Source organism: Nipponia nippon, unplaced genomic scaffold, assembly GCF_047370975.1.
Source record: "Nipponia nippon isolate SJK-2023a ecotype South Korea unplaced genomic scaffold, ASM4737097v1 scaffold_1, whole genome shotgun sequence".
Lineage (NCBI taxonomy): Eukaryota > Metazoa > Chordata > Aves > Pelecaniformes > Threskiornithidae > Nipponia > Nipponia nippon.
In genome coordinates, this window is record NW_028262290.1 from 110,026,311 (window position 1) to 110,053,601 (window position 27,291).

At 43.1% G+C, this 27,291-nt stretch overlaps 3 protein-coding genes and 1 long non-coding RNA gene across 5 annotated transcripts in view; 3 read left to right on the forward strand and 1 right to left on the reverse strand.

Annotated features, from left to right (window-relative positions):
* Window positions 1-481: 481 nt before the first annotated feature.
* On the reverse strand, window positions 482-2,349 carry MRPL32 (mitochondrial ribosomal protein L32). The gene is made up of 3 exons (XM_009464787.2): window positions 2,168-2,349; window positions 1,730-1,911; window positions 482-1,115 (listed from the first exon to the last, which is right to left on the reverse strand). Exons 1-3 carry the CDS (start codon window positions 2,289-2,291, stop codon window positions 861-863), a joined length of 561 nt encoding a protein of 186 aa, XP_009463062.1. The 5' UTR covers window positions 2,292-2,349; the 3' UTR covers window positions 482-860.
* A 245-nt stretch (window positions 2,350-2,594) lies between these two features.
* Window positions 2,595-9,174, forward strand: PSMA2 (proteasome 20S subunit alpha 2). Its single transcript, XM_009464788.2, has 8 exons — window positions 2,595-2,732; window positions 5,087-5,163; window positions 5,792-5,924; window positions 6,340-6,462; window positions 6,874-6,955; window positions 8,085-8,158; window positions 8,614-8,671; window positions 8,754-9,174. Exons 1-8 carry the CDS (start codon window positions 2,692-2,694, stop codon window positions 8,868-8,870), a joined length of 705 nt encoding a protein of 234 aa, XP_009463063.1. The 5' UTR covers window positions 2,595-2,691; the 3' UTR covers window positions 8,871-9,174.
* A 2,581-nt stretch (window positions 9,175-11,755) lies between these two features.
* Window positions 11,756-17,497, forward strand: CUNH7orf25 (chromosome unknown C7orf25 homolog). Of its 2 annotated transcripts, none has more exons than XM_087766842.1 (2): window positions 11,756-12,420; window positions 15,921-17,497. In XM_087766842.1, the coding sequence occupies exons 1-2, from the start codon at window positions 12,383-12,385 to the stop codon at window positions 17,215-17,217; spliced, it is 1,335 nt and encodes a 444-aa protein (XP_087622968.1). In that variant the 5' UTR covers window positions 11,756-12,382; the 3' UTR covers window positions 17,218-17,497. The 2 variants fall into 2 exon arrangements, with proteins under 2 accessions (XP_087622968.1, XP_087622959.1); XM_087766833.1 differs by lacking the exon at window positions 11,756-12,420 and adding an exon at window positions 12,481-13,018.
* Window positions 15,921-27,291, forward strand: part of LOC148057551 (uncharacterized) — a 39,058-nt gene continuing 27,687 nt past the window's right edge. The window contains exon 1 of the long non-coding RNA XR_015706701.1: window positions 15,921-16,036. This is a non-coding gene — a long non-coding RNA (uncharacterized LOC148057551). The remainder of the gene's footprint in view (window positions 16,037-27,291) is intronic.

A 27,291-nucleotide genomic window follows, 5' to 3' on the forward strand; every position in this document is an offset into this window, starting at 1 on the left:
CACACTGACCACCCAGGCTACTTAATGGCAATGGCTGCAAATAATCAGCTTTGACCCTTGTCAAATTTACAGATTTCTAGTCATTACATTTCAATTTGTTATTTCACTCAAGAAATCAAGTGCACTTTGAGGGGAAAAAAAAAGGCTTTCCATATCCCTTTAAGACAGAAAATTATTTTGTATACTGACAACAGCAAGGAACACTTAACCTTCAGTCCAGTACAGAAAAAGCGCAAATAACTACATGTCAACCACTATTTTACTCAAAAACAGGAATATCATCAAGTATCTCAAACAGCAGCATTGTGCAGAGATCCAGGCAGATTCTGTTAAGAGCCATGGAAATAACCAGATAACTGTATCTTTTCATGTAAATGTCCTTTGTATCTAATCAACATTGGGTTTAAACTCCCCCCCCCGCCCTTTTTTTTTCTCTCCTCCAAAAGTGCAGCAGCCAAAAACAGAAAGCAGATTTCCCTGGGAAATTTAACGTACTTTATTTTACATCTATGAATGTTTTCTCTTTGTTAAAAAAATGTTATTTACAAAACCAGCACATAACATTAGCATACAAAATATTCAGTGTACTGTATGCAGATGTCCAAACCCAAGGTAGATCCTCATTTCTATTTAATTGTTGACTGCTATGATGTATCACTAAGAAGCATTTCCCACTGCATGCTATAGAAACACCACCTGACTGCAAAATCATGTGGCATGACATGTAATTCAAGCAGGCTTCCCAAAAGTTCATGTGTTTTATGTATTAACATTGAGCGAACAAAACGAGGAAAACATTCTTGAAAATCATGATCTTTCTTGCTGTAGCAACTGGTTTTGTTCGCATTAGTTCTATAGCGTCAATTTTGAACAAACCAAGAGGGACGCTTCCTGGCTCTTTCAATGATCCGCTTGCCTTCATCTTTTTCTGTGGGCTTTTCTCCATCATAGAGGACGACAGTCTCTACAGTTGGAGCATTAAATGGTCCTCCTTCCTTTTCACGTATTTCCATTCGTATCAGTCGAGTTTCTGCTTTGACCTTTGCATAACAATAGCCACAAAGGACGTGTTTCTGTTTCAAGTTTCCACACTCGGGACAAACATCAATGTTCCTCTAAAAAAGACAGTGCAAAATAGGAAATTTTGTAATTTGAACAACAGCAACAAAAGAAATAGGGAACAATCACAAACTACTAAAAATGCTAAATGAAATACCAGAGAAGTTCAATTGCCTTTTCAAAATTTATTCTTCTAAGTAAAATGATTTTTCTGTAATGTATTGCTAGGTCGAATACTTACTACGAAAACTAGTCTACAAAGTCAATACCTAAATCATTAAGCCTATTGATGTTTAGAAGACGAAAGACCTATCAACTCAATCAGATGCACAGAAAGTATAGACCTTTTCTATTTATACTAGCTGTTTAGCTAAAATTCACATTTTGTTGGCTTGCACCTAACCCGTCACTGTTTATTTAACCACAAACTACTGTCACACATGATGAATGTACCTGTTACAAAGTATTTTGAGGATTACAAGGTCTTTTAAGCTTATTTACAAATAAATTCCAGAAAGCTTTTTCAGTCAGTATTGACCACTATAATGGTTCTATAAAATAAGTGAGATGAAAATGACTGGCGTAAATCTTACTCCAGCATGGTTGTTTGCCATCAACAAAATTATTTGCAGTGAATAAGGTAGCAAGCCTGCGGAAATTTGGTTATTACCTTTACTTTTATAAGCTTACTGGGATTTCTTCGCCTGCAGCGGTTCACTTCAATGGTGCGCCTTTTCTTTGGCGCCGCCATCCACAAGATGCTATCGAGCAGGCTTGGCGCCTCATTACTTTCGCTAGTGTCGTTTACCGGTTGTGGAAGAAAAGCTGGAGCTTGGACGGCTAGTGCTGGTCCTGAAGGAAAAAGAAAAGGTAATTCATTACACCCAACCCCCATTTTCGCGTGCAGCCGAGGAAATACGACGCGGATGCTACCAACTCCCCCAAAGCGAGGAGGGAAGAGCGGACAGCGGCGCCTCTCCCCCCGTTCCCTCGCTGTCCCCAGGGCTGCGCGCTCTCCTGCTCCAGCACCCTCCCTCAGCCGTTCAACGGTAAAAATGAGTCCTGCCGCCCTCTCCTTCAGCCGAGAGGAGAACAGACCGGTACCTACCCCAGGGCGGGCACTGGCCCCCGGAGAAACCCGGCAAAAGGCCGCGCTCCAGCCGCCCCCAGCAGCGCTGAAGGAGAGCGCGAAGCCGCGGCAACGGAGAGAAGACGACCACCAGAGCCGCCATATCCCACACAGCCCCGCCAAGGCCTCAGGGGAGGGGAAGCCGGTCGCTCGCCCGAGGGCGCAGTGGGCATGCGCACCTGTCGCTGAGCCTTCTGGGAAACCGAGTTCCCCGAGCACTTCGCGGCAGAACGGGGACGGAGACCAGGACTTCAAGTCCCAGCATTCCTTTCGCTACCGGGGGGGCGGTGAGAGGGCGCTCGAGGACTTCAACTCCCAGCATGCCTCGCAGCGCGCCTCTTCGCCAATCGCGTCTCTCACCGGGCCCGGCGCTGCTTCCCGGCATGCTCCGCCATTCACCAGCTCCTCGCCAATCAGCGCGCTAGCTGCGTCCTCGTGGAGGAAGCGGGAGGAGCGACTGCGCAGGGGTGCCTGGTGAGGGGAGTGGAGGGGTTTGTTCCAAAATGGCGGAGCGCGGCTACAGCTTCTCCCTCACTACATTCAGGTACTCGGGGGGAGGAGGGCTGCAGGGCTGGGCTCTCGGCGGGCAGGCCGGCGGGCAGGGGGAGGAGGGCACGCAGCCTACGCGGAGCGGTCCTGCGGCGACGGGGCAGGACGGAGCGGGCACTTTGCAGAGTCATCGCGTCCCCGGCGGGTCCGCGGAGCCGGGCCTGCGAGCGCTGGGGGGGCGGCGGTGGCGGTGGCGGGACCCGGGCAGAAGGGGCGGGCGTGGGGAAAGCGGCGGGGATCAGGCGGCTTCGCCTTGGCCTGAGGGGCGCACACAGCTGCCAGGAGGCTTGGTGAGCTGAACGGCTGCAGGCGCAGCCGCGGATAGAGGCGGGGGCTGAGGCGAGGGTCCCGGGTCCCACCTGATCTCCCTCGCTGACCTCGGGCCCAAGTGCGGTTGCTGCTTGTATCTTCTCTCGTTGCTGTAAGTCAGAGTCACCGTGGGGCCAGCCTGAGGTCTGTCTCGTCACTGGTACTGCCTTATAGCGAGTGCTTGGTGAAGCGGTTCAGCAAATGTAGGGTCCCCACGCACACGCTTCAGGCTGGGTAGTAATTCTGTAATTCTGAGCTAACTGGAAATGCGTGGTGCTGGCTGAGCTATGGTATCTTGAGAGCTTGCTTCAGAACACACTTTGCAGATGTGGGAGTGAAAGAAGCCTTCGGATCAGTTTGAAGTAGTTTATTTCCCTTCCTGCTGGACTTTGCAGGCAGTGCTCTCCTTGCAGTTTGTGTTGTGCACAGCCTAGATGTGGGATGACTGCATGCACAGAATGAATGTGTTAGTGGAATGGTATCTATTAAAGTGTTGCTCTAATACATACACTTAAGATTAATTCAGAGACAAGGAAATCACTTTCCATTCTTTTTTTTGATGAAACTATCAAGCTATCCAGAATTATATTATACGTATAAAAAGAAAAACGGAATGTAAGAATCTTTGTGCTGCTTTTGGTAAAGTGCCCCCTTAATCTCAGAGGATAGTAATGCTGTGTAATTGTGCAAAGTAGGTTACTAAAGGCTTGTTGGAGTTAAGCAAATGAAGCAGTTCGCAATCTAAAACTAGGAAAAGAATCTCCTTAACGGATGGATGCAGCCAAAGATGCCTGCTTTACTCAAGTGGGTTGAATTCTTTATTAGCTCTTGGAAATGGTTTCCTAAGGGAGTTACAAACTTTTTGTACTGCACAGAAGCACTACATGTTCTGAAACTTGAAGCCATTTGATTTTATACTCACATGGAAGAGAATATCTCTTCTTATGCTCTCCCTCATTCACTTGTTCCTTGTGCTGAGAATTATTTATTTTAGTTTGTGCTTACTTTTAAAACATTGTGCTAATGTTCTGTATATTTTAATTGCTGGCATAGGAAACTGTTGTTCTGGTTTGCTTATATTTTGTAGTGGAGAAGCTAAAATTATTACTTTGTCACCTTTATACACTGTTTACTCGATGTATAAATAGCTACACTAATTGATTATTGCTTGCTTTGTTTTTTCTAACTCCTCTAAGCACTGAGTTACATGATTTTCTGTTTTACTTGTGCGTCTGTTAAAACAGCAGCATCTGAAATACAGCCCAGAGAACAGATCCCACTTGCAAAATCACTTGTTCAATGAGTGACTGGCTCTGTGCTGTCCTTTTGCCTGGGGATCGAGGACGGACCCCTTGATCCCCCTCATTCTGCATGAGTTACTTTGTCAGCCTGACACCTGCTGCTGTGTTCTGATGGTTCTGCGTCCGTTACCAGAACGACATGGATCATTAAAACAAAATGCAGGCATACCTGGGGGTGGAATGGGAGCTGTTTCTGTCTTGTGGCCTTGACCTAATGTGTGCTTATCTGTCAAAAAGAGTAGCTGCGTTTTGCTCGTACCTTTCAGCAGCAAACACCAGTGTCTTCAAAACTTTTGCAAACCACATGTATAATGCCATTTCAGTAGAAAGTCATGATGTGCTCTGAAGATTTTTTCCTACTGAGTGGAAAACTTGTTTAAAATGGTATAAAGTTGGAGAACAGACTTGTCCTCCTTCAACCTGCATTCCAGTCACTGCTCCCTATCCGAGACACATTAGCTTTCATCAGGGTTGTAGGCAGGTGCTGTGTGAGTATCCCAGTAGCACTGTGCAGCAGTGAGTACTGCGCTGAACCAGTCTGATTCTTTTAGAAGCTGTTATGAATCTTCAGACTTGTGGGGGTTTTCTTGTTGCTTTGCTTTGTTCTTAAATTCTGATTAGAACATGGTGATGTTAGGTGTAAAGAGGCTTAAAAAAGCAAGTTAGCATCAGATTATTGTAGGAAAGATTCAAGCAGATCAGAATTATGTTAGGCTTACTTTTGCATTTTCCTTTTTAGTCCTTCTGGAAAGCTTGTTCAGATTGAATATGCTTTGGCTGCAGTGGCTGCAGGAGCTCCCTCGGTTGGGATTAAAGGTATGTTCAGAAAATAACTACTTTGGTGAAGGATTCAGGATACTGAGTATCATTTGAGAGAACTAAAATAGTTTGGACTATGTACTGGGTCTTTCTTCATCTTGCCTTCCATTACATATTTTGTTTTTCTTTCAGTGGATTTTCACATGTTTCAGTGGGTTATTTTTTTTTTCTGCAACTCAGTAATTTTTTATAAAGACGGAAGAGGGGGAGTATAGAGCTCCCTGCTAGGAGAAGAAAATTGCTTGGTTGATTTTGGAGATGCTCAGCTGGTAGAAGCAGGCATCTTTTTTTTTGAGTGTTCCTGTCTCTTAAGTAAATAACTCCAGCTCTGTGTCCATATATATAGAAATTACACAAAAAGTTACTTCAACTGCTCAATTATTAATATGTGCTTCAGATTCTTTAGAATGGGATTATGGGAGCTGTATGATTATTTAAAATGAGAAATGATGTGTTGGGTGGATTCATCAAAGTATCTCTATTTAATGTGATCGTAAACTTGAAGGCTTTTCAAAAAAGGGAGGAGCAAAATTCTTTACAGTCCAATAAACTTGTTCTGTGTTTTGACTGCTTTCCATAATTTTAGTTTAATATTAAAAAAAAAAAAAATCTTGTTCCTTTCCAGCTGCAAATGGAGTGGTGTTGGCTACTGAGAAGAAGCAGAAATCCATTCTTTATGATGAAAGGAGTGTCCACAAAGTAGAACCAATTACCAAACATATAGGTTTAGTGTACAGCGGTATGGGTCCAGATTACAGGTATTTAAAAAACTTGTTTTATCGCTATTTAGACGCGTTTTCATGCAAGAAATGTAAGAAATGGAAACAGATAGCAATTAGCTGTTTCTTTCTAAGGGTACGGCATAATGTTATATTGTATTACACTGTATAGGAGATTCTCTTTAAGTTTTTTATAATTCAATGCCTTATCAAATAACCTTCTATCTAAAGAAAGAGTAGGGAATGAACTGCAGTGTAATTCAACTTTAGTTTCAGTTTAAGTATTTCGGAGATTACTCGGTTGATAAAGATAACCCAGCACAGTCTATGTTTTGACATTGGTATTATGCCAGATGTATAACTTCTTTGGATGGTATTTATTATGAGTTTTCAGTTCTAGTTGTAACAGCTAGTTGGAATTTCTTTGGCATATTAATTTTGTCTTTGTTTTTAGAGTACTTGTGCACAGAGCTCGGAAGCTGGCCCAGCAATATTACTTGGTTTATCACGAGCCCATTCCAACAGCTCAGCTAGTACAGAGAATTGCTTCTGTGATGCAGGAATACACGCAGTCTGGGTATGTGGTTTTCTGAATTTTTAAGTTGCTTAGAAAGATTATTTTGTTTAAATGTAAGGAATAACAACTACCTGGTGATTCAATTTTTTATGTCAAAAAGGCAGTTAGTTTTTCAATGGAGAATGTCCACAGAAGGCGTGCCAGGGGGAGGAGCACTAACTGGCAGCGGGTGAGGTAGGGTCTTCATATCTTGCAAACAAACATGTCGGACAAGGCAGCATACTTCTGGTTTTGTACTGTTCATTGACGAGTCATTCCTGATCACAGCTCTGGGCTGGTGGGAAGTGTTTGGGGGAAGGTTAACACATCCAGAATAATTTAGTCACCTTTGGTTTTCATTGAATAAATTTCACATATCAACTGTGATTTTTCAGGGTTTTTTTTTGTTTTTTGGGTTTTTTTTGCCTGTAGTGGTGTTCGTCCGTTTGGTGTATCGCTGCTAATATGTGGCTGGAATGAAGGGCGGCCCTATTTATTTCAGTCGGATCCGTCTGTAAGTATCTTACGTTTGTAAATTCTACTGCTTCTATAAAATGTCTAAAATTTTATATGTGCTCATAAATACTTTCTGTGATGAGAAGAATAACGTAGAGCTAGAACAAAAGATCCCTTAACATAACTTCAGAAGTCAGAATGAGCCATTTCAGTAGGTGCTTGGAGCAAGCCCGGATCGTTCTGTGCCTGCATGTTCCTGTACTCCTTGAGGGATGGCAGCTGTTTTTGAGGGAGATCACCATCCCTTTCCATGCCTTCCCACCTAGTTGGTAGTGCCAGCAAGGGTGGCACTCTGCAGCAGCTACCAGAAAAAAAAGAATTTTTGACTGCTTATGCTGCTCAAATCACTGTTCCCTAAACTGGATGGAAGTTAGGCCAAAACCTGTTGCATTGTGAAATGTAATGCATATGCTTTAGTATTTAATGACAGTCGTTAATTTAAGTGAGCTTATTTGCTATGTTTGCACTGCACTTCTGAAAAACTACCCTTTGGTGCATGTGTGAGTTGTAACGCTTTACATAAAAAAAAAAAAAAAAGTGTGGTCACTGTAGAGCTCATTGATAAGCTTCAGAAACTTGAATTACTACGTGACGCTCAAATGTAAAATGCAAAATGCAGATGCCTTGTGTAAGGCAGCTTGATTGAGGCATAGAACTGTTGATGGTCTTCATGCCAGAGGAGAGAATAGAAGTGATGGCTAAATATCCTATTAGTAGCTAAGATAAATCGGATGGCTGATTTGCAACAAGTTCTTTTACATTACTTAATCTTAGAAAAGAGAATACATGGAGTGAACCTCAGGAAAGATCTGACTGTATTCATTCTCAAGGGCAAACATACTATTTCTGTTTAAGGAATCCTAAATCAAAACTATGCTAATGACTTACAAATTCATCTTTCAAAGTAGTGGGAGGATGAAAGTAGGTGGGGCCCTATACAAATGTTTTGTACATTTTCACAGCAGGTTTCCATAGCAAATTGGTCTGAATGTGATCCAAAATGGTCTCCTATATACTCAGAACATTCAGTATTTTCATAATTGCTTCTGAACTTCTTACCAAGTAATTGAATACGTAATGTTTGACTAAGTTACACAAAACAATTCAATAGATTGTTGCTTTTACAGGGAGCTTACTTTGCATGGAAAGCAACAGCAATGGGAAAAAATTACGTCAATGGGAAAACATTTCTTGAGAAAAGGTAATGTATTTGATACTTGTCTGAAAGGATACTATCTGTTTTGTTCGGGTTCCATGTAAAACAGCCAGATAAAAAATGCACACTTCTAGATTATCAGAACAAAGTTTTAAAATACTTAAGATATGATGCTTCCGGTTTACTTATTTACACATGCACAGGAAATTTGCTTTATTTAAACTCCAACTTTTGTGTTTATGGAGAATTATTTCAGTGCAATAAACATTATATTCAGCATACTTGCAGAAATATTGTTCTGTACAGTGTCAGTAGGAAAAGTAGTGAAATTTTTTTTTACAAATAATAACTTTGACTATTAATATCACAGTGCTTACAAATAATATTGGTATAAGAAATGGGAAGATTTTAGTAGTGTTTGGGTTTTTAGAGACTCCAGGATTATTAGGATTTGGAAAGATATTTGTCCCATGCTGAAATAGATGAACTTCTGTTTACAGATACAATGAAGATTTGGAGCTTGAAGATGCCATTCATACAGCTATCTTAACACTAAAGGTTAGCAAAATATTTAAGATATAACTTTCTTACTGTTATGACATCATTGATACGATTCACTGAACTGTATTTTCTTTAATAGGAGAGCTTTGAAGGGCAAATGACAGAAGACAACATTGAAGTTGGCATCTGTAATGAAGCTGGTTTTAGGAGGCTCACTCCAACTGAGGTTAAGGACTACTTGGCTGCAATAGCCTAGTAGAAACCGAGCAAGACTGTGTGATTCACACAAAGGTCTTTTTAATTTTGGCTACTTAAATGTTTTTGTTTGCAGTTTTTGCATACTTATTTCTACATGGTTTGTCTGAGAGATTTTTTAAATATCATGGGTGCAAATGCAACGGTCCTAATATTGTAATACATGGAATCTTATTACTGGTAATTCTTTCCCTGGATACATGGAATCTTTGTACACAAAATACTGTACAAAATGTAAAGTTATTATCACAGCTTGAAAAAGGCTAAAGAATAAAATTTGAAGGCCACTGTTGTGGGGGAAGGTGTCTGTGTGTCTTTTTAATCATAGCTTGTTTATCTGCATAAAGCTGAGATTTCAGTATCTTTATTGTTGTGGAAAGAGAATTTTCCACATACGTATCAGCCATGATGAACTCACATTAGACCTTCTTTTAAACAATTTAAATTTTGAGTGGACAGGATAATTTTTTCACTTTGGAATGTTGTTTAAATGTTAAGTAACTTCCAAAAATGGTCTCATCTGGTGTAAAAGATCATGTACTTTCACAAAGAGGCAGAACAGTCTTCCATTTCAGATGTGAACTGTGTGATCTACTTGAGCATCTCGGTTCTTGACCCTCTTGTCTTTGTGTCTCAAGAACTTTTTTTTCTATTCCTTGGGTTATTTTCATGGCCCTAGAAATTGCACTTTTTCAACCCTGGGATATTGTTAGAAATAATGGAAGTAATAACTTCCTGAAAAGTACATGCCTTTACCACCATCAATAAAAATCAACAGGATTTACAAAGCAAAATGAGAATATGTAATGTAATTACTTTATCCCTTGAATTGTGCTAAAGTATTTTCCAACTTGCAAGATAACTGTAAAGGTGCAGTAATGAAAAAAGCACTTAATTTATGCATCACAACTTTTACAAGTGCAGAACTAGATGCTTGAATATTACTGTGTGTGGGTGTATGCATCGATACGTTTGTTACATGTGTAGAGTCGTTCAGGTTATAGAGAAACACCGAATTTACCGCAAAAGAAATAAAATAAATATGTGTACTTTTTTTAATCTGGTCTGCAGCCATGTAAGTTACTGTTTGCAGATTTCATTGTTTTTTAAAGCAGTCTGTTAAAATGTTGATAATGAACTGGGAGCAATAGCTGTATCACTCTGCTTCTACGTAAGGCAAAGCACGTATGGGAGCAGCCTGGCAGGTGACATGTTAGCCAGCCGTAAGTAATGAAGAAAATATAAAGTATGAGTTAGTCTGCAGAAAGTAGTGTATAAGCTATTTGATCTGTTCTTTCCAATGTCTGTCTTCTGATGTTTTATGTTATCATTAGGTAAATAAGAATTTCTGAAGCATGCCATAATGAAGTTTTATTTCCTAATGTCAGAAATAAAAGCTGTGTCCAAACGGTTCATTAGGACTTACTCCAGATCACTTTTTGAGTATTTTACTCTGAAAACCAATCCATGCTCTGATTCTTTTTCTAGAGAAAATGAACAACTAGGAACTGAAACTGGAGACTTTATGTTGCTACATCTTCAATTTAGAATATTTATACACATTCATCCAGTTTTTTAATGCTATATAAATATTTAAAGGAGTTCTCTATATGAAAAAGTGCAGTTTCAGAAAATGGTTAGCATGAACTGCAGTAGCTTAGTTGCCTCCTCTACTAGAAACAGTTGATTAGCAAAGAACACCCTATGAAGGGTAGTTGAAACCAAAGCAAGTTTCACATAAATCCTGCTATCTCGCTCCCAAGATGGTAACAGTGGGACAAACAAAAAAAAAGTTTTAAGGCTGGGGGGTGTGGTTTTTTTTTTTTTGTTTTGTTTTAAATAATTTAACAACTTCCATCCGTAGAATTTTACTAATTTTACAGGTAGTGAAGGGAAGTGAAAAAAACAATATCTTCCATCCTTTCCTGTGGCTTAATGATTTAAACGTAGTAACTGTTCTGTACATTGTACAGAAACTATGGCCCTCTGAGTAAGGAAAGTGCTGCCCTTCAGATACCCGATAATGGGTATAAACGTTGAGGGGGGTCTTTGCCCACTTCTCCCCAGCCCGTTAGGAGGACAGACAACCACTGCCACACGGGGTGTTTTTACTGAACTGCATACTTCAGAAGCGGTGTTGGTTTTACTTCACGTTGTTACGGACTAGCGTTGTAAATGGGTGGCGACGTGAAGTTACACATTTGTCAGATGTTCCAAATGCCATCGTGTACCAGGTTGCCTCAGTCAGTGCTTTCAGGAATGTAAACTGTTTGCATTGGTAAAATGTCTGATTTGATTACTATTAAATGGTGGCACCTTTTTCTTTTGAGAACAAATAGAAGTGTGCCTTGAGAAAGATGAGAACGCTGTCACTAGGCTGTCATAGCACCATATGTTAGTACATAGTCTCCTTTTACGACAAAAAGCTTCAAAATGATGATCAGTGGTAGCTTTCCTTTGAGAGTGCTTTCCTCAGGCTGTCTTTCTGAGGGATGATTTCATAGCCCATCATCATTTCTGTGGTAATACTTAATTGCTCCACGCTTTGTGTGAAACGAGAAGGGTAAGTCTATACTGTAGTCTAATGTTTTACTGTCAGTTATTCATTTTGCTGAGCCACCAAGTTGGTAGTTGAGGAAGTTGGTTCTTACACCATTAAGACCCGAGTCCTAAAGCTCCCTGATACACTTAAGCCCTACAGAGAATCAAAGTTTACGGGACTTGGTGTAATTTGGAAAGAATATGCATAATATTTTGAACTCGGGCCTCATTTAGAGTATTGGGTAATTTTCTCAGTGGTAGGCAGATAGACCTTGATATTACGCTGTTCTAATGGGGAAGGTGATGTGATTTGGGGGGTTTGGGGGGGTGTTAAACTACTTAAATCCTGCACTGAAGAAAATTATTGCCATACTCAGATGACTGCACATTTAGAATAGTAACTAAATTTTATCTAGTATTTAAAGGGAACCTTTAAACTGCAGGGAACTAATTTACATCTTTTTCCATTCAAAATCCTTGGAATTCAAAGAAATAGTAATTTCGAGATGTATTTCTCAAATTATAAAATCACATCGGGAGTGAGAGATACTAGTGCAATGCAGTAGAAAATTATATAGTGGTTGTGGTCATTTTCAAAAAGTGCAATTCATTTTTTTCTTTATATTAGCTTTGTTTCAGATTTTGTAAAACAACTCACTGCATAAAGTGGGGCCAAGGGGGAATAAAGTGGACAAACACTCTTCATTTGTGAGAAATGACAAATTACAAGCCTGATTACTTAAGCTGACCATAAAGTATGACTTTGCTTCATTTATCTTGTTCCTAATGCAGTCATCTGAAAGAAGAAGAAGAGATGCTGGTCACTTATGTTCTTGATTCGCGTGTCCTGGAAGACGATCTGCCCCGAGGAACTCAGGACAGCGTGACACCTATGAGAACAGAGAGCTTCCTTGGGCTTTATTTAACTCGTAGGATCGGCATCTGAGAACAGCATCGCCGTTTCGTGAGGTTATGACTTCAAGCAGGTTCCAAGGTGATGGAAGATACAGGTGCAGTAACCCCCCTTACAACTTGCTTTGGCTTGCTACTGCTTTGCAGAATCTTGCGAAATCATTTAGGCACGTAGAGACAACCGCTCGCGGCAGGGACCAGCCACCAGTGGCAGATGGAGAGAAGGCCAATCTCTCCTGTGCTGCACGTACTGCGGCAGCATGGAGGGAGGCCAGAGGCCGCGGAGATGGCTGCTGCGTGGAAGCAGGCAGCAACTCGGGACTCGCTCACGTTTCCCTCCAAATGGTTTAATAAGGCCCGTTCTTGTTACCTGAGCTTCGTGGACCCAAACTGCATTGAGCCATGGTTGCTTCTTCCCCGCCGAAGTTCAAGCCCAAGGCTGACTCGTCTCTGGCCTTTCTGGCCTAACGTAATGCCCTTGCTCCTTAGGAACGGCTCTCCGGGACAGCACACGTACCCCTGGGCGCAGGCCGGCAGGGGAGGAGGGCTGGGGCCGGCGGCGCGGCGAGGCGGGTGCGGCGGCTGTCCCCGCCCGGCGGCCCCGGGGGAGGTGCTGGGCCGGGCCGGGCCGAGCCGCGCCACCCGGCCCGGGCCGCCTGCTGCCGCTGCCCGGACGAAGGCTGTTGCCGCCGGGTTGTGAGTATGGGCTGCGGGCGCCGGGGGAAGGCGGCGGCGGCGGCGGCGGGGAAGGAGCGGGGTCGGGCAGCCCCCGGAGAGGCGAGGCGGGCCCGGGCGTGTCGCGCCCTGACAGTGCCCGAGGGGCAAGGGGGGCAGGGGCTCGCGTCCCGCAGCTACCCGAGTCCCGCCACCCGGCCTGCCGGGGAAGGTGCGGCGGGCGAGGGCGAGGCACGGGGCCGCGGCCGGGGCCGGGGCTCCCCGGGCGCCGCCGAGAAGGGCTGGGGGCGAGCGCCGAGGGCACCCTGCCCTCACCCAAGATGGCGCCGCGACCTCCCCGGCGCCGCTCTCACGTGATCGCGGAGCGGCGCGAAGGTGGGGGCGGCGGGCGTACAGGGCCGGATCGGGGGCGGGAGAGGCGGCCGTTTGCGCTGCTCCCCGTCGAGGGGAGATGCGGGCCCTGGGGGGAAGGGAGCAAGGGTAACGCGGCGCCTGTGCGCGGCTGCTGAGAGGAGGCGGGCTGCGGGGCGGGCCCTGAGAGGCGCCCGCAAATGGCGGGCGTGTCCCGTGGGCCTGGGTATGGCTTCCCCGCGGGACGTGTGTGCGCATGCGCGGCGGGCTGAGGCCGCCTCAGCGGGCGGTCTGCCGGGGCGCTTTGTAGCAGCAAACGTTTGTGTGAAGGGTTTTGGTTTTTTTCCCCACCTCATTTTAAGGAATAGTTCTTCTGAGAAGAGCTGCCCGGCGGAAAAGGACCCGGGGGTGCTGGTCGACAGCCAGCTGAACATGAGCCAGCAGTGTGCCCGGGTGGCCAAGAGGGCCAATGGCATCCTGGCTTGCGTCAGAAATAGTGTGGCCAGCAGGACTAGGACGGTGATCGTCCCCCTGTACTTGGCGCTGGTGAGGCCGCACCTCGAGTACTGTGTTCAGTTTTGAGCCCCTCACTACAAGAAGGACATTGAAGGGCTGGAGCGTGTCCAGAGAAGGGCAACGAAGCTGGTGAAGGGTCTGGAGCACAAGTCTTATGAGGAGCGGCTGAGGGAGCTGGGGCTGTTTAGCCTGGAGAAGAGGAGGCTGAGGGGCGACCTTATCGCTCTCTACAACTACCCGAAAGGAGGTTGTAGCGAGGTGGGGATTGGTCTCTTCTCCCAAGTAACAAGCGATAGGATTGGAGGAAACGGCCTTAAGCTGCGCCAGGGGAGGTTTAGGTTGGATAGTGTGAAAGAATTTCTTCACTGAAAGGGCTGTCAAGCAAGGGAACAGGCTGCCCAGGGAAGTGGTTGAGTCCCCATCCCTGGAGGTATTTAAAAGACAGGTAGATGTGGTGCTTGGGGACATGGTTTAGTGGTGGACTCAATGATCTTAAAGGTCTTTTCCAACGTAAATGATTCTATGATTTCGAGGCCTTGTGGTTGATAGTGAGACTGCCTTGAAGTTGTGCCAGAAAAGTAGTGGGGTTTGTGGGCTTACTTTCACTGAAAAACTTGAAGTAAGCTTCGTCTTGAAGACTTTTTATGTTTGTAGAAGTTGAAGCTGCTGTGGGGAGGGGTGCCAAAGTAGTAACTGGTGAGTTTTACTCATTGCTTTACATATAAGAATAAACTTGTGGCAATGGTGAGGACTTTGATCGGAAGAACTGATTTCACTGGCCTCCCCTGACCCTAAAGAGAGTCAGTAGGTCACGTTGGAAGACATTAGGCTTTTTGGTTGAGAAGAAGGGGGAGATTTTGGTGATGTTGGATATTGACCAGGCCAGTAGCAGTTAATGCTGACTGTATTTGAACTTGTGCATAATGCAAGGGTGATTTCAGCTGCTTGAAGCCAGGCTCCACAGTTGCCCTGGCAGAGCCTGTTGTAGGACCCAGGCTGTATCCTGTTGCTCATTTTCAGCTGAAGCTGTATTTGTCTTGCCCTTTAGTACCAGTTTGCTTCAACATGCAGATTAGGTAAGAATTACAGGAGCATCTGTTTATACTTGTAGTTGGGAGTCAAAATCGATTCATTGCACTACTCATAGTGGCTATTTACTGCCTGACATAAAAAAATGGTATTTGCTGTGCTATTGAATCCTACATTTTTCAAAGCCGGCCCACATTCAGTTAAGTAATTCCTATCATACTTTTCTCAGGGAGACATACTAAAGTAATATGGATGCAAAGGAACAGACTTACCAGATGCAACATAGTAAATCTCTAGTAGAACTGGAAAACACAGAGATTTCTAGATCCTCCTGGCTCTAGAATTATGAATCATAGTCTATCATGATGCTGTGTAATGTTGGAACTTTGCCAGGAGGTTGTTAGGGGCTCGTTCACCGAGTTGTGCAGCGTAAGTTGGAAGCTGGAGAGGACAGAGCTGTGCTACCCATAATTGTAAAAATACAATGGCCTTCCTCTATGCTTTGTTAAAATATTTGCTGGGAGCCAGGCTTCACAGTTTTTATGTCTGTAAGCCTGGTGGGTTGTTTTTATATTTTAATGGTAACTGTGGTGAGAGGGAGAGGCAAGATTCGTGTATGGCATTAACAGGACTTCTGATTTTGCTCTGGATGGCAACTTTTGCGAATGAGCTGTGAGAGTTGAGATCTCTCTAAGTGACTAGTGTAGTGAAGGGCTCACATGTGGGGGGGCGAGGGGGGGAACCACAAACTTGCAAAGTATGTGTGGAGACTTGAATGCTGCTGTTCTCCCTTGCTGAAGAACTGAGATCCGAGTCTGTAGGTTGCATCCCCAGAGGCGAAGGAAAGGAATTGAACTCTTCGGTGGGACTTGTGCTGAGGTTCCTGATGCTTGTGCTTTACAATACTGGTAGCTGTTGCACTAAATTTACAGCAGAGCTCCAGTGTATGCTGCTGCAAAGACCTCTTTTGACTGTCTTTATTCTTGGCCATGCAATAACAATCTTCTCTTTTGCTTTCACTTTATAGGAATAATGTTTCCAACATGTCTGTGCAGTCGCTGCTTTGTGAAAGAATTGCTGTTGCCAAAGAATTGATCAAGAGAGCGGAAGCCCTTTCCAAGTCCCAGAAAAGGAGAATTGAAGGTGAGGCAAAACTATGTGGCAAACTGAAGGCTGAGCTAAACTTCTTACACAAGGTGGAGGCAGGGAAGGTGGCCATTAAAGAATCCCATCTGCAGAGTACAAACCTTACCCACCTCCAAGCCATTATTCAGTCAGCAGAGAACCTGGAGGATGTTGTCAGTGTCCTCCATGTCTTTGCTTATGAGGACAGGTTTGGAGACAAACAGACGCTGGTGGTAGATGTTGTTGCAAATGGAGGTCACACGTGGGTGAAGGCCATCGGTCGGAAGGCTGAGGCCCTGCATAACATCTGGCTGGGCAGAGGCCAGTATGGTGACAAGAGCGTCATTGAGCAGGCAGAGGACTTCCTGCAAGCAAGCCGTCAGCAGCCAGTGGAGTACAGCAATCCCCACATAATCTTTGCGTTCTACAACAGTGTGTCCAGTCCTATGGCAGAGAGACTCAAGGAGATGGGAATATCTGTGCGAGGAGACATAGTTGCTGTGAACTCACTGGCGGAGCCATCTACAGAAAACACACACCTTGGCGCCAGTGAATCAGATGAAGAAGGCCCTGAACTTCTGCAGGTGACCAGGGTAGACCGGGACAATTTAGTGGCCAGCATTGCTTTTCCTACCCAGATCAAAGTAAATGCGTGCAATAGAGTTAATTTAGACATCACTACCTTAATAACCTACGTCTCTGCTCTGAGCTATGGTGGCTGCTACTTCATCTTCAAAGAAAAAGTGCTAACAGAGCAAGCAGCTCAAGAAAGGAGGGAGAGAGTCCTGCCTCAGCTGGAGGAGTTCATGGAGGGGAAAGAGCTCTTTGCCTGTGAATCGGCTGTCAGAGATTTTCAGTCCATCTTGGAAACGCTGGGAGGACCTGGGGAGAAAGAGCGAGCTGCGTTGCTTGTTAGAAGAATTAATGTGGTGCCAGATCAGCCGTCTGACCGTGCCTTAGGACTAGTGGCTAGTTCAAAAATCAACAGCCGTTCTCTAACCATTTTTGGGACAGGAGACACTTTAAAAGCCATCACCATGACCGCAAATAGTGGTTTTGTGAGGGCAGCGGCTAACCAAGGTGTCAGGTTCAGTGTTTTTGTTCATCAGCCACGAGCATTGACAGAAAGCAAAGAATCTGTTGCCACGCCTTTACCAAAGAGCTGCCCACCTGATAATGGACTAGAAGTCATTAAATGAGTTAGTCGTTGAAACATTGCAGGTGCTACAGTGGAGGCATTTGGAGAAACGGAAGAATCATAACAGTACATTTTTGGGTGTACATCAGTGAAAACAGTAACTGTAGCAGTGGAAGGGCTCCTCGAGGGATTTGCAATATCTTTACTCAATCCTTGGGTTTTTTTTGTTCAGCTCACCATTAATTTATTCACTAAGGTAATAAGATTTCAGTGAAAAGTGTTAACTGGCTTACAGTATATTAATTGTATCCATCCCTATTAAAAAGTTCAGTTAAAGCACAGTTGCTGTTGTGCCCTTGTCATTTTTGTTCTCTTCAGAGACATTAAATTCAGCACCTTAGATGGACTTCAGAACTGACTTCTGCAGAACTTAAATCTTTCTTTCACCTGTCCTATTCAATATCCTATTGTGGGGGTCAGCCTCTTCTCCCTAGTAACGAATGATAGAACGAAACAGCCTCAAGCTGCACCAGGGGAGGTTTAGGTTAGACATTAGGAAAAACTTCTTCACCGAGAGGGTGGTCAAGCACTGGAACAGGCTGCCCAGGGAAGTGGTTGAGTCTCCATCCCTGGAGGTATTTAAAGAACGGATAGATACGGTGCTCAAGGACATGGTATAGATGGACTTGGCAGTGATAAGGTTGACGGTTGGACTCGATGATCTTAAGGGTCTTTTCCAACCTTGACGATTCTATGATTCTAGTCAACTGAATTTTTTGTTGATTCAGAAGTACCTTGTGTTGAGACCTATGCCTTTTTGGGTGTATGCTGTTTCATGAAGATGTGACTAGTAGCCATGAACAGAAAACAGCTTAAGCCTTCTTTTACTGAAAGGAACCTCTCTATACCATGTTAGGCTGAATTGGGCAACAGCTTTAAAATTCCTGGAAAAATCAGTTAAAATTGGAGTTTATTGGCACTAATGTGTTGTGAGTCTTGGGCCAAACTGGACAGCCAGTGGTAGCAGACCAAGGAGGCAAGTCTGCTTCCCTTTTCTCTTAGCCTTTGCCCAAGTGCAAAGTCCTGCTGGGTGCAAAACCCAGCTTGAGGCTTTGGGTAACAGAATCCTCCTAAACTGAGCCTGCACCCAGGTAGTTTTTGATACTAGCAAGCTCTCTGCTGAGGACTCATGGTGAACTCGAATTTGGCTCTGTTGCTTGTGGATTACCTGAAACAAAGCCTCACCGAGGTCCTTTAGTGTTGGCGTGGTGGTGGAGGAGGATTGTGGAGTATGTTGTTACTTGCTAGTTTACCCTATAGTAGAGAGAAGCTTTTTCAGTGGTGTTGTAGTTGCTGGTTTTACTCAAAGTGTAAAATAAACAACAATGGTTTTTTTGTTTTTCCAGGAGAGAGTTGCTGTTCTAGTCTTTCTTTAATCTTTTTCTTTCTTTAGTCTTTCTAGTATTTTTCTGTATGCTGTAATGACAGCGCTTGCTGTTTGGTATTAATTTGCATCAGGTTCCTAGTGGAAAATTTTGAGATGTCAAAGTGAACGTCTTGGCCCTGGGCTGTACGTTTTATCAGGTCAGTGAAAGAGATACCCACTGAATATTTTATAGGCTGTTGTTGAACAAGATAGCATTATTATGCAGCTTATAGTTCAGGCAAAGAACATTCCCTTGCCTCTTGCCACTGCACTCTAAATTTCTTCCTACAGTACAAAGTACCTGCAGTGCTGCCCTTAGCTATAGCCTCTACCTCTTTCTGTCTCCAGTACTCTGGTATACTCCAGCACTGATGTAAAGATACTGGCATGCCAGCAAAACCTCTCTGCATGCCGCTTCCAGCCAAGTAAGCTTAACTCCAAGGAGCAAAAGCGTACCTTTTGCCAATACGACTCTTGCTCTGCTCTGTTTGTGCTATGCCTGTAGAGTAACCTGTTAGGAGTTGTTCACCAGTATCCACGTGCTGCATATCTTTACCTGTAACTTCTAACAATGCAGAGAGCGGTCTGCTTTTCACCTGCCTCTCGTTTCTGTGGGTCACTGAGGCAGTTCATGGGGTTTAGTTAAGATGGGTGGAACTGGATTTGGGTTTTTTTGCTGCTTCAGCATCCAGTCTTCTACCTGCCAGTTTCACAGGTCTCCCTTGGTGAGTTGTTCTAACTAAACATCTAGCTCGTTTTCCTACAGTCTAATGCTGTGTAACAAAACCTCATGGCAGGATACATCCCCCACTGTACCCATTAATTTTCCAGAAAGTTCTTCTGAAGGGAAAGGCGAACCAATGCAACGAAACGATATAAATAATATGTTGGCTGTGCTGCAGACATGCAAGTCTGCCTTCGTAGTTAACAGCGCAAGCTTCATCATACAGGAGCTTAGGGAGATAGTGCTTTATCATGCTATGATGGATTTACCAGAGCACAACCACAGGAGGTGCTTTTCATTTCTGCCACGAGAGCTCTTACTCTGGGCACCTGTGTGATTCTTTCCTCTGCAGTAGGTGTGGGCATGGAGGTGGGAGAGGCAGTCTGTGAAGAATAAGAACGAACTGCGTGTCGCAAAACTGTGTTTCTGTTTGGTATCAGAAGTCCTGAAAGAAGGTACGAGAAACCTCCTAGTGAATAGCTTATGAACAAACAACCTGGGAGAGAGGATGTCTTTTCGTTTGCAACTCAGAGCTTTAAAAGCTGAGGTCCCAACAGGCAGCTTACTATTTATCTCAGATTAATCTGTTTTACAATCTTACAGGATATACTTAAAGCTAAGTGCATAGTAACAGTGCAGTTACGCATGGTAATTCATTATGGCCTTTTAAGAACTAATCCTTTGTATTTAAGTTGCTTTTAATTTGCTTGCAGCCTTTCTACCCTGATGAGGGTTTTGAATGAGGGAGCTGCTTCCTTCCACTTCTTGCTGTGACTCTAAGAAGTGGGTTTCCATCATTTTCCTTGCTGTATCTCATTCAGTACTCCTGAATATCCTCTTGGGCACCCCCTAAAGAGGTTTCTCCAAACCACAGATGAGAGGGCAGTGACCTGCATTCTTGCATGGTAGGTGACCCAGAGAAAGTAGTGAAAATTCTCAAGTAACCTCTGTATTGCCTAGATCAGAAGTGGGTGAGCTGTTTGCTGTATTTCTTCACTCCTGCTGCTGCAGAGCTAGCTGACTTGTTTTGTAGTGATAGTTTTGTATGAACATTTAATGCAACTCTGTTTAAAAGCCTCCGTATCTGGAGCCATCGTGTGGTGATTTTCTTCATTACCAGTCATTTTTGCCCAACACGTTATTTGTTACTGAATCCATTTTCTTTCTCTTACCAATTTCTACCAATCATATGAGCAATATTTTAGGAATACAAAACTCTAGAAATTATCTGCATACCACTGTGCGACTTGAGGTTTTTTTTTTTTAATTGTTATTTTGTGTCTCCCTGTTGCATGGTGCAATAAAAAGCACAGAATGTGGGTGTTCTGTTTTTTGTTTCGTTTTTGTTTTTTTTTTAAAGCTGTTTTTACCTTCAGTGGTTTTCTGGCTTATTGGTCAAATAGAAGAGCAATGCTGGGAGACTAAGAATTGCTTTATAAGATGAAACCTGAAACTGAATGCTGGCTTGGAACCAAAACGTGTTTTGGTTGTAATATTTGGTGGCTTTTGTATTGCCTTCCAAGATACTGGTGATCTACATATGTAAACCAGTGTTCTGGTTTAGTGCGTTTAGCTGGCTTCTACTTAATTTTACAAATGGGGGATTAGATGTTGGACTTCCCTTATTTATGACTTTACAAATGAGTAATTAGAAGATACCAAATTATGTTTGAAATTAAGTTGGAAAAAAGGGAAATCCAAGACTGCCTATCTTTTCTTCCAATATCACACAGCTGCTTTGTCTACACTACACCAGGTACTTGAGGATACAGAGACATCTCACGTGCTGCAATGGATTTTGTTTGGTTATTTTTTTTCATTAAAATTTTCAGCATTAAGTTCCTTGGCAAAGATGGATTCCTAAACTGTTTTGGAGAACCTTGTTCTTCTGGCACTTTTGAATTTATTTTGCATTATCTCTGTATGGTTTTATAGTCTGCAAGGAGATGGCACTCGGCCTGCTCTCTTTGCTCCAACAGTAAGAATACCAAGCAAGGAATGCTGCGATTGATGCCAGGCAGTAGAAAGCACTTGGATATTATATGAGAAGTAGATAGGTAAGTTAAGTTGTTAATACATTCATCTTTCTAATTTGTCTTCTACAGTTTTGTCAAAAGCAAACATTTTTGGACACAGCTGTGTATGTTCTTTACTTACTGTTCTGGCTGATAAAATTTGCAGATAAATGACTTGTTTGTCATTGTACCTGGAAGCCATGAAAACACTCAGAGGTAGTTCCGCATGTTGCAGCCACAGCTGTGTAAAAGTGTTATTCTTTGGTAGGTTAATGGCTGTTTCAGACTCTCCACCTCCTTTGATGATGCCTTCAGCAGACTTAAAGCAGTCTGCTGAAGTCTTCTGGAGCCTGGCTGAAAATACTTTCACAACCCTGTTCCTCCGTTCCTGAAACGTGAATGTAGGCTTGGTCACAGCAGTAACAAAATAAGAAAACACAAGCATCACTTGTTTGAAATAAGTTTGAGAGCAGACCTAGAGAAAAATACCCTAAAATCTTTTTTGTTAAAGTGGAGCAGGGAACAGCTTTACAATAATGACAAAGCATGTAGTTGCAATGACATTCTTTATTTCAGGTTATTATGCAAGCAAAACAGCGCAGGTCACCTTTTATCTAATTAACCTGGTAAAGTGAGCAAGAATTAGATGGGTTCTTGAACTGAAGGCTATGGTTACAGTTCTCCTGCAAGCTGTAGTTTTAGGAACTGCTCTCCCGTCCAGCTTGCTGCCGGCACCGCGTCTGTGTTCTTTTGTAGTGAAATCAACTCTGTAGGTACGTGTGGCTGTTGCCTTTCCATCAAGATTTAATGATGCAGTTTATTCTAGAGTAAAAACAAAGAGAGTGAATGTAAAACTACTACACTGAGTGACAGCACTGCTTGGAATTGCAACTTTGGGGCTTTGCAAATTGTTTCCTATGAAGACCATGGAAATTAAGATTGTTCCTACATAAACTATTGTAAAGAACAAGCAAACAAAAAAAAACCCAACCTCCTCAAGCTTTCATTGGTCAGAAGATCCTTCTGTCCGTTTAAAAGATCCTCACTTATAATGTATTACATAAGACATTCATCTCTTTAAAAAAAAAAAAAAAACACAAAAAAAAATCAAACCCCAAACAAGAAAAACAATTTAAAACAAACAAAAGAAACCCAAAAGAATTAGCATCATCTCATAATGAAGCTGTGTCCCTTTATTCATTAATGAGGGTGCGTGTATGATAAAGCAGCTCACTGTGGTAATGAGAAACAGGGAGATACAGGGCACAGAATCTTACACTGCAGTTAGGTACAAAATCCAGGGGCTGGAGGAGTGAGTAGCATGAGTGCTTGATAGTGTTTTGTTTTTTTTTTTGCTGAGGTTCATTACATGCATTTACTGAAGCATTTGAGGTCTCAACCCTGCTCTGGTGCTAACGGTGGTGAAGGTGATAGTTTACAGTGAGCTCAGGAAACTCTAGCGTAGTGCTTTCTTGTTTTGGTGGTGGTGGTAGTGCTGACTCATTTCAGGGGTTGCTCTATTTTCTGAAACCACACTGGACATGATATTGTAATTTCCAGTTTTCCTAGCGCAGACATGGTCCTAAATGCCATTGAAGTAAGTGGGAGAGACAAAGCAAAAACATTTTAAAGGAAATGTTTTCAAGGTAAAACACTCTCAAAAGATAAGGCAGCTGATGTGAACAAGAGTAAAGGAATATGGAAGGTTAAGTCGGTGTCAGATTGTCTTGCTAGCCAGACTAGAAGCATGGCAGGAATTGGTGAGGATGGGGGAAAAGTAATTCTTTGGTGTATTCCCTGCCATGTTCTGTGCCCTGCTGTGAGCTCTGACGAAGCTGCTGATAGCTCTAAGGGACAAAGGGTAGAGCCTTCAAATGTAGCACTGTTCAAGAGGAGATCTTTGGGTGATGTTGTATCACCCAGCCTGGTGTGTGATATCAGGTGTGTATCAGCAGGTGACTGCTCCATAGGGATGGATGACATGACAGACCCTCTGCTGGTTTGCAGTCACTGCATTTCTTACTCCTCTTCAGGTTTTTCTTCTGTAGGGGATAATTTGGCCCATCTTTATGCAGGTGAGGTTCACCAGAGTGAAATGTCACTCAGGCAGACCACAGGCCTTCATAACAATGAAACTCCACCATATAAATCTGGTTTTGGTTGTTTGTTTTTCCACATTAAGAATGCGTGTTATAAGGCATCATTAACTAAATCCACAAGAGAAACCTCTTTCACGGAGAGGGGAGGTACAACCTCCTTGCTTCATATGCAGCTGTAAAATGCACTCATCCATAATAACACAATTTATCTTAAGGATTCTCACCTTCCTTTCCATTCCTAGCAATTTATTTATGTTTTTGGAAGGAGGAGAGGAGCAGGGCTAGATCTCTGGCATGCCAGATACTGCTTTTCCTTGCAGTCTATTTCTGGCAGGGTATTTTTTACATCTTGCCCCATTACTGCAGGAAAGGTAGGAGCACTGGAGTAACGAAATTGAGATAATAATAACATGAACAATCAAAGACAAAATGGGTCTTACCAGATATTTCAGTGGTTGACTCCTGGGTTGGTTCTTTGCTTGGCTCTGCGCTCGTCTTAGGGGTAGATTCAGTACTTGGCTCTCCGCTCAGCTCCCAAGTGGCCTGTTCGCCAAGAAGCACTCCAGTGTTCCCAGTTTGCTCCATGCCTTCCTCCTTGTATGGGTCTCTGCTGTAGTCCAGGGGGAACTCTGTGCTGGGTTGCAGGCTGGGATCTCTGCTTTGCGCCACGCTCGTTGCCTCAAGCACAGGGGTAACAGGGGTACCTACAAATAAAATGAAAGGAATTTACATGGATTAGGAGGATGGTTTGAAACGCCAAGTTACTTCTAGGGGTATCTAGACGCGTACATAGTTGCTTTTATGGACCAGAGAGCCCAAGTAGGAGTTTGAGGAGGGGAAAAAAAAAAAGAAATCTGGGAATAAGTACACTCTGGAATGTGAATCTTATTCACAAAGATTGATTTGCCAATATGTTTTTGACTCACCTTGTGCCTTTAGCAGATCGACCAGAATCAGAGCCAGCAGTGCTGAAAGGATTGTCATCTTTTTCAGCATGGTTAACTAAATGGCACGCTAAGCACAAGCGTTTGGAGCGAAATTTGAAGTATGTAGCAGACAGAAAGCCCTGGGTATTTAAAGGCAAGCTCATACCTCTGCGTGCTTTGGCATCTTCCTGAAAATAACAGGTTGCAAAAACAACATCCAAATTACATTCTCAAAATTAATTTAGGACCTGTGGGGGACTGTAAGCAGTCAGTTCCTGCCCCTTGCTGCACGGTGAGATAACCTTTACCACAAGCAGTAAAGGACATTGGGGGCAGAGAGGAGGGGCAGTGGTGGCCCCAGACTGCAGTAGCACCGATAGTGGTGTCACTGCGTGCCTCTGGCAATGCTGGTTTCTCAAGGCAATTGATCCTGTTGGTTTTGAATGAGGATCTTAAAAAATCCTTTGGTATGACACTTGACAAATTGAATGTGCCTCATGGTAACAGGTCAAAGGTGAGGTGTGACTAAAAAATGTGCAGCTGGCTTCTGTGTTGTAAGGAAATAATACCAGTGTGAAAGAACTGTGATGTTTTGGTCAAGGTTGGATGAGCATTTCATTGGGAAGCCTTCCTTTTTCAGTGTTGAAAACTTGTGTGTTTGTGCGTGTGTGTATCTAGCCTGTGGTATCTGAGGCGGTATCTCAGCCCCAGAGTGATGCATTTGAAAGGTTTGGACAGAACCAGACCAATCTCCAGAGAGGAGCCAGGTCCTTTGCGTGGTTTAATCAGCAAAGCACAATCGTTGTTCCAAGGGCCATTTCTGATGCAGAAAAGATGCTCTGGTTGCCTGGATGCAGCTCTGCATGTTCTTCTCCATCACCACTCACCACTAATCAAGGAAGCGGGTCATGGCAAGACACTCGGAGGTTGTGGCAAATGTAACTAGGTTAGCTATGTTTTGGGGTCTGCTGGGGGAGCAGTGGACCTCAGGTCTGTCTGTTCAGTGTTCTGTGGTGCAGACAGAGAACCGTGGGCCTGGTTCTGTATATTACATTCATATGAGTGAGTGGTGTAATTGCTGTAACTAGGAATTCTGCAGTAATTAGCAGAATTAAGTTAATGTCAAGTCAATGTAAAGAAATTCAGAATCTGGCTCTCTAACATTTTCTTTTCCTCCCCCATTTCCCTGATTTCACTTGTTTAATATTGCATTAACTTAGTTTTTTCAGCACAGTGTTTCTTTCAAGTTGCTTCTACCTCTAGGGTTTGCCTGAGGCATTATTCTTCTAATGAAGCTTTTTATGGTGCAACAGAAGGATTTTATTTTTTTCTCGAAGTGTAAAAGAAAAGCTGATGCCCATGAACACCTACAGATAGATGGCTGCTGCAGTAGATTTCTCCTGTGTTACTAGTTTCAATTGAAGGCTGATGTGTAACATCTTTTTTTCAAATGTGAATGGAAGAATTTGTTGCCGACTCACCTATAGGAGGTAACAGCATGATGCACAGGTCAGAAATCTGCAGATAACTATCTGCGATGAGCAAGATTCCTCAGTATAGACTAAGAACTCTTGTTTTTCATTCTTGAAAATGTTTTTCTAACACACAGTTGTTTTCATGAGGTGGTGGACCTGCTATTTGTGAAGGAAGACCAAACAAATATGTCGCAGATTCTGTTACTCCTACTGAGTTGTTACTGTGCAAGGAAACAGGAATTGTCGTGTTACTCCCTCAGTGGGTCTCAAATTTGTTTCTGAAGTATTTAATGACTCTATGATCCTGTGATTCCATTTATCTTCCCTTCTCATGAGGCTCACTGAGCAGTGTTGCCCATCTTGCTCTTCCCAGATCTCTCCTGCTTGTTTAATTGTTACAGCTTCTAACAAATTGGAAGCAGTGAATTTAAGCATTTTAAGGCAGGGTTGCAAGTTAGTTGTTTGTCTGGAGACAAAGTTAGATTCACTGTTTTTTCACTGCTGCCAGTCATATTGTTAAGAGTTGTTAAGGAGAAATCTCAAAAAGTAGTAATCAAGGGATAAATTTTCAGTGGGAGTTCTTCTTACTGTTTGGGATTTGTTTTTTTTTTTTATATATTTTTTATTATTTTTTTTAAATTAGTACAGAGCCTGTCACTATTCAACATCTTCAGTGATCTGAAAGTAAATCCAGTTAACATTGCTGAAAGAATCAACAAATGAGATGAGATTCCTGAAGAATAAATAATGGTGAGGACAGAGGTGTGTTACAGGTTTATTGCATTTAGCTACATTTTTTTCAATAGGCCTCAGCCAATAAGGCAAGTTACGTGTACAGGATAAAGGAATAAAAGCCATACTTAAGCAATGGAGGCTGCATCCTGGAAAACAGTCCTTCTCCAACTGTTTCCTTCCCCAAATTCTAGAACGTGGCCCTCAGTCTAAATATTAACATCCATTATAGAATATAACCAAGTTAGAGACAGTAAAGAAATGAACCATAAATGTTTATTGCTGGAAAAAAATCCCTCCCTATGAAGGGAGAAATCCTTTCAGGTGCCCAATCTGTTTATTTCATTAAAAAGAAAGATACAGGAGTGACTTACGGTTTGTAGTTTCATAGGGGAAAAAAAAGTGCTAGGTCCTAAAGCAGTCATTAATGGCATGGTCAGAGGCATAACCAGAAACTGTGGCTTGATGCCAAAACAAAATTAATGATTTAGGTCCTAATCACTGGACTTACTGTGAGGGAACTGAGTGGTATTTAAAAACCTGATGGATTAAAAAAAACCTTAGGTATGATTATCCAGTGGTTCTTCTTAGCCTTGTGGTCTCTTGAGTCTCAATTGTCCAGATTATGTATTGATATGGGACTCCTAGGGAGAAGCAAATAGGACTTTAATACTGTGGAGATGAATCACCACCTTCCTCTGTGGGGTGGTGGAAGATGTTTGGTCTCGCTGCTAAGAT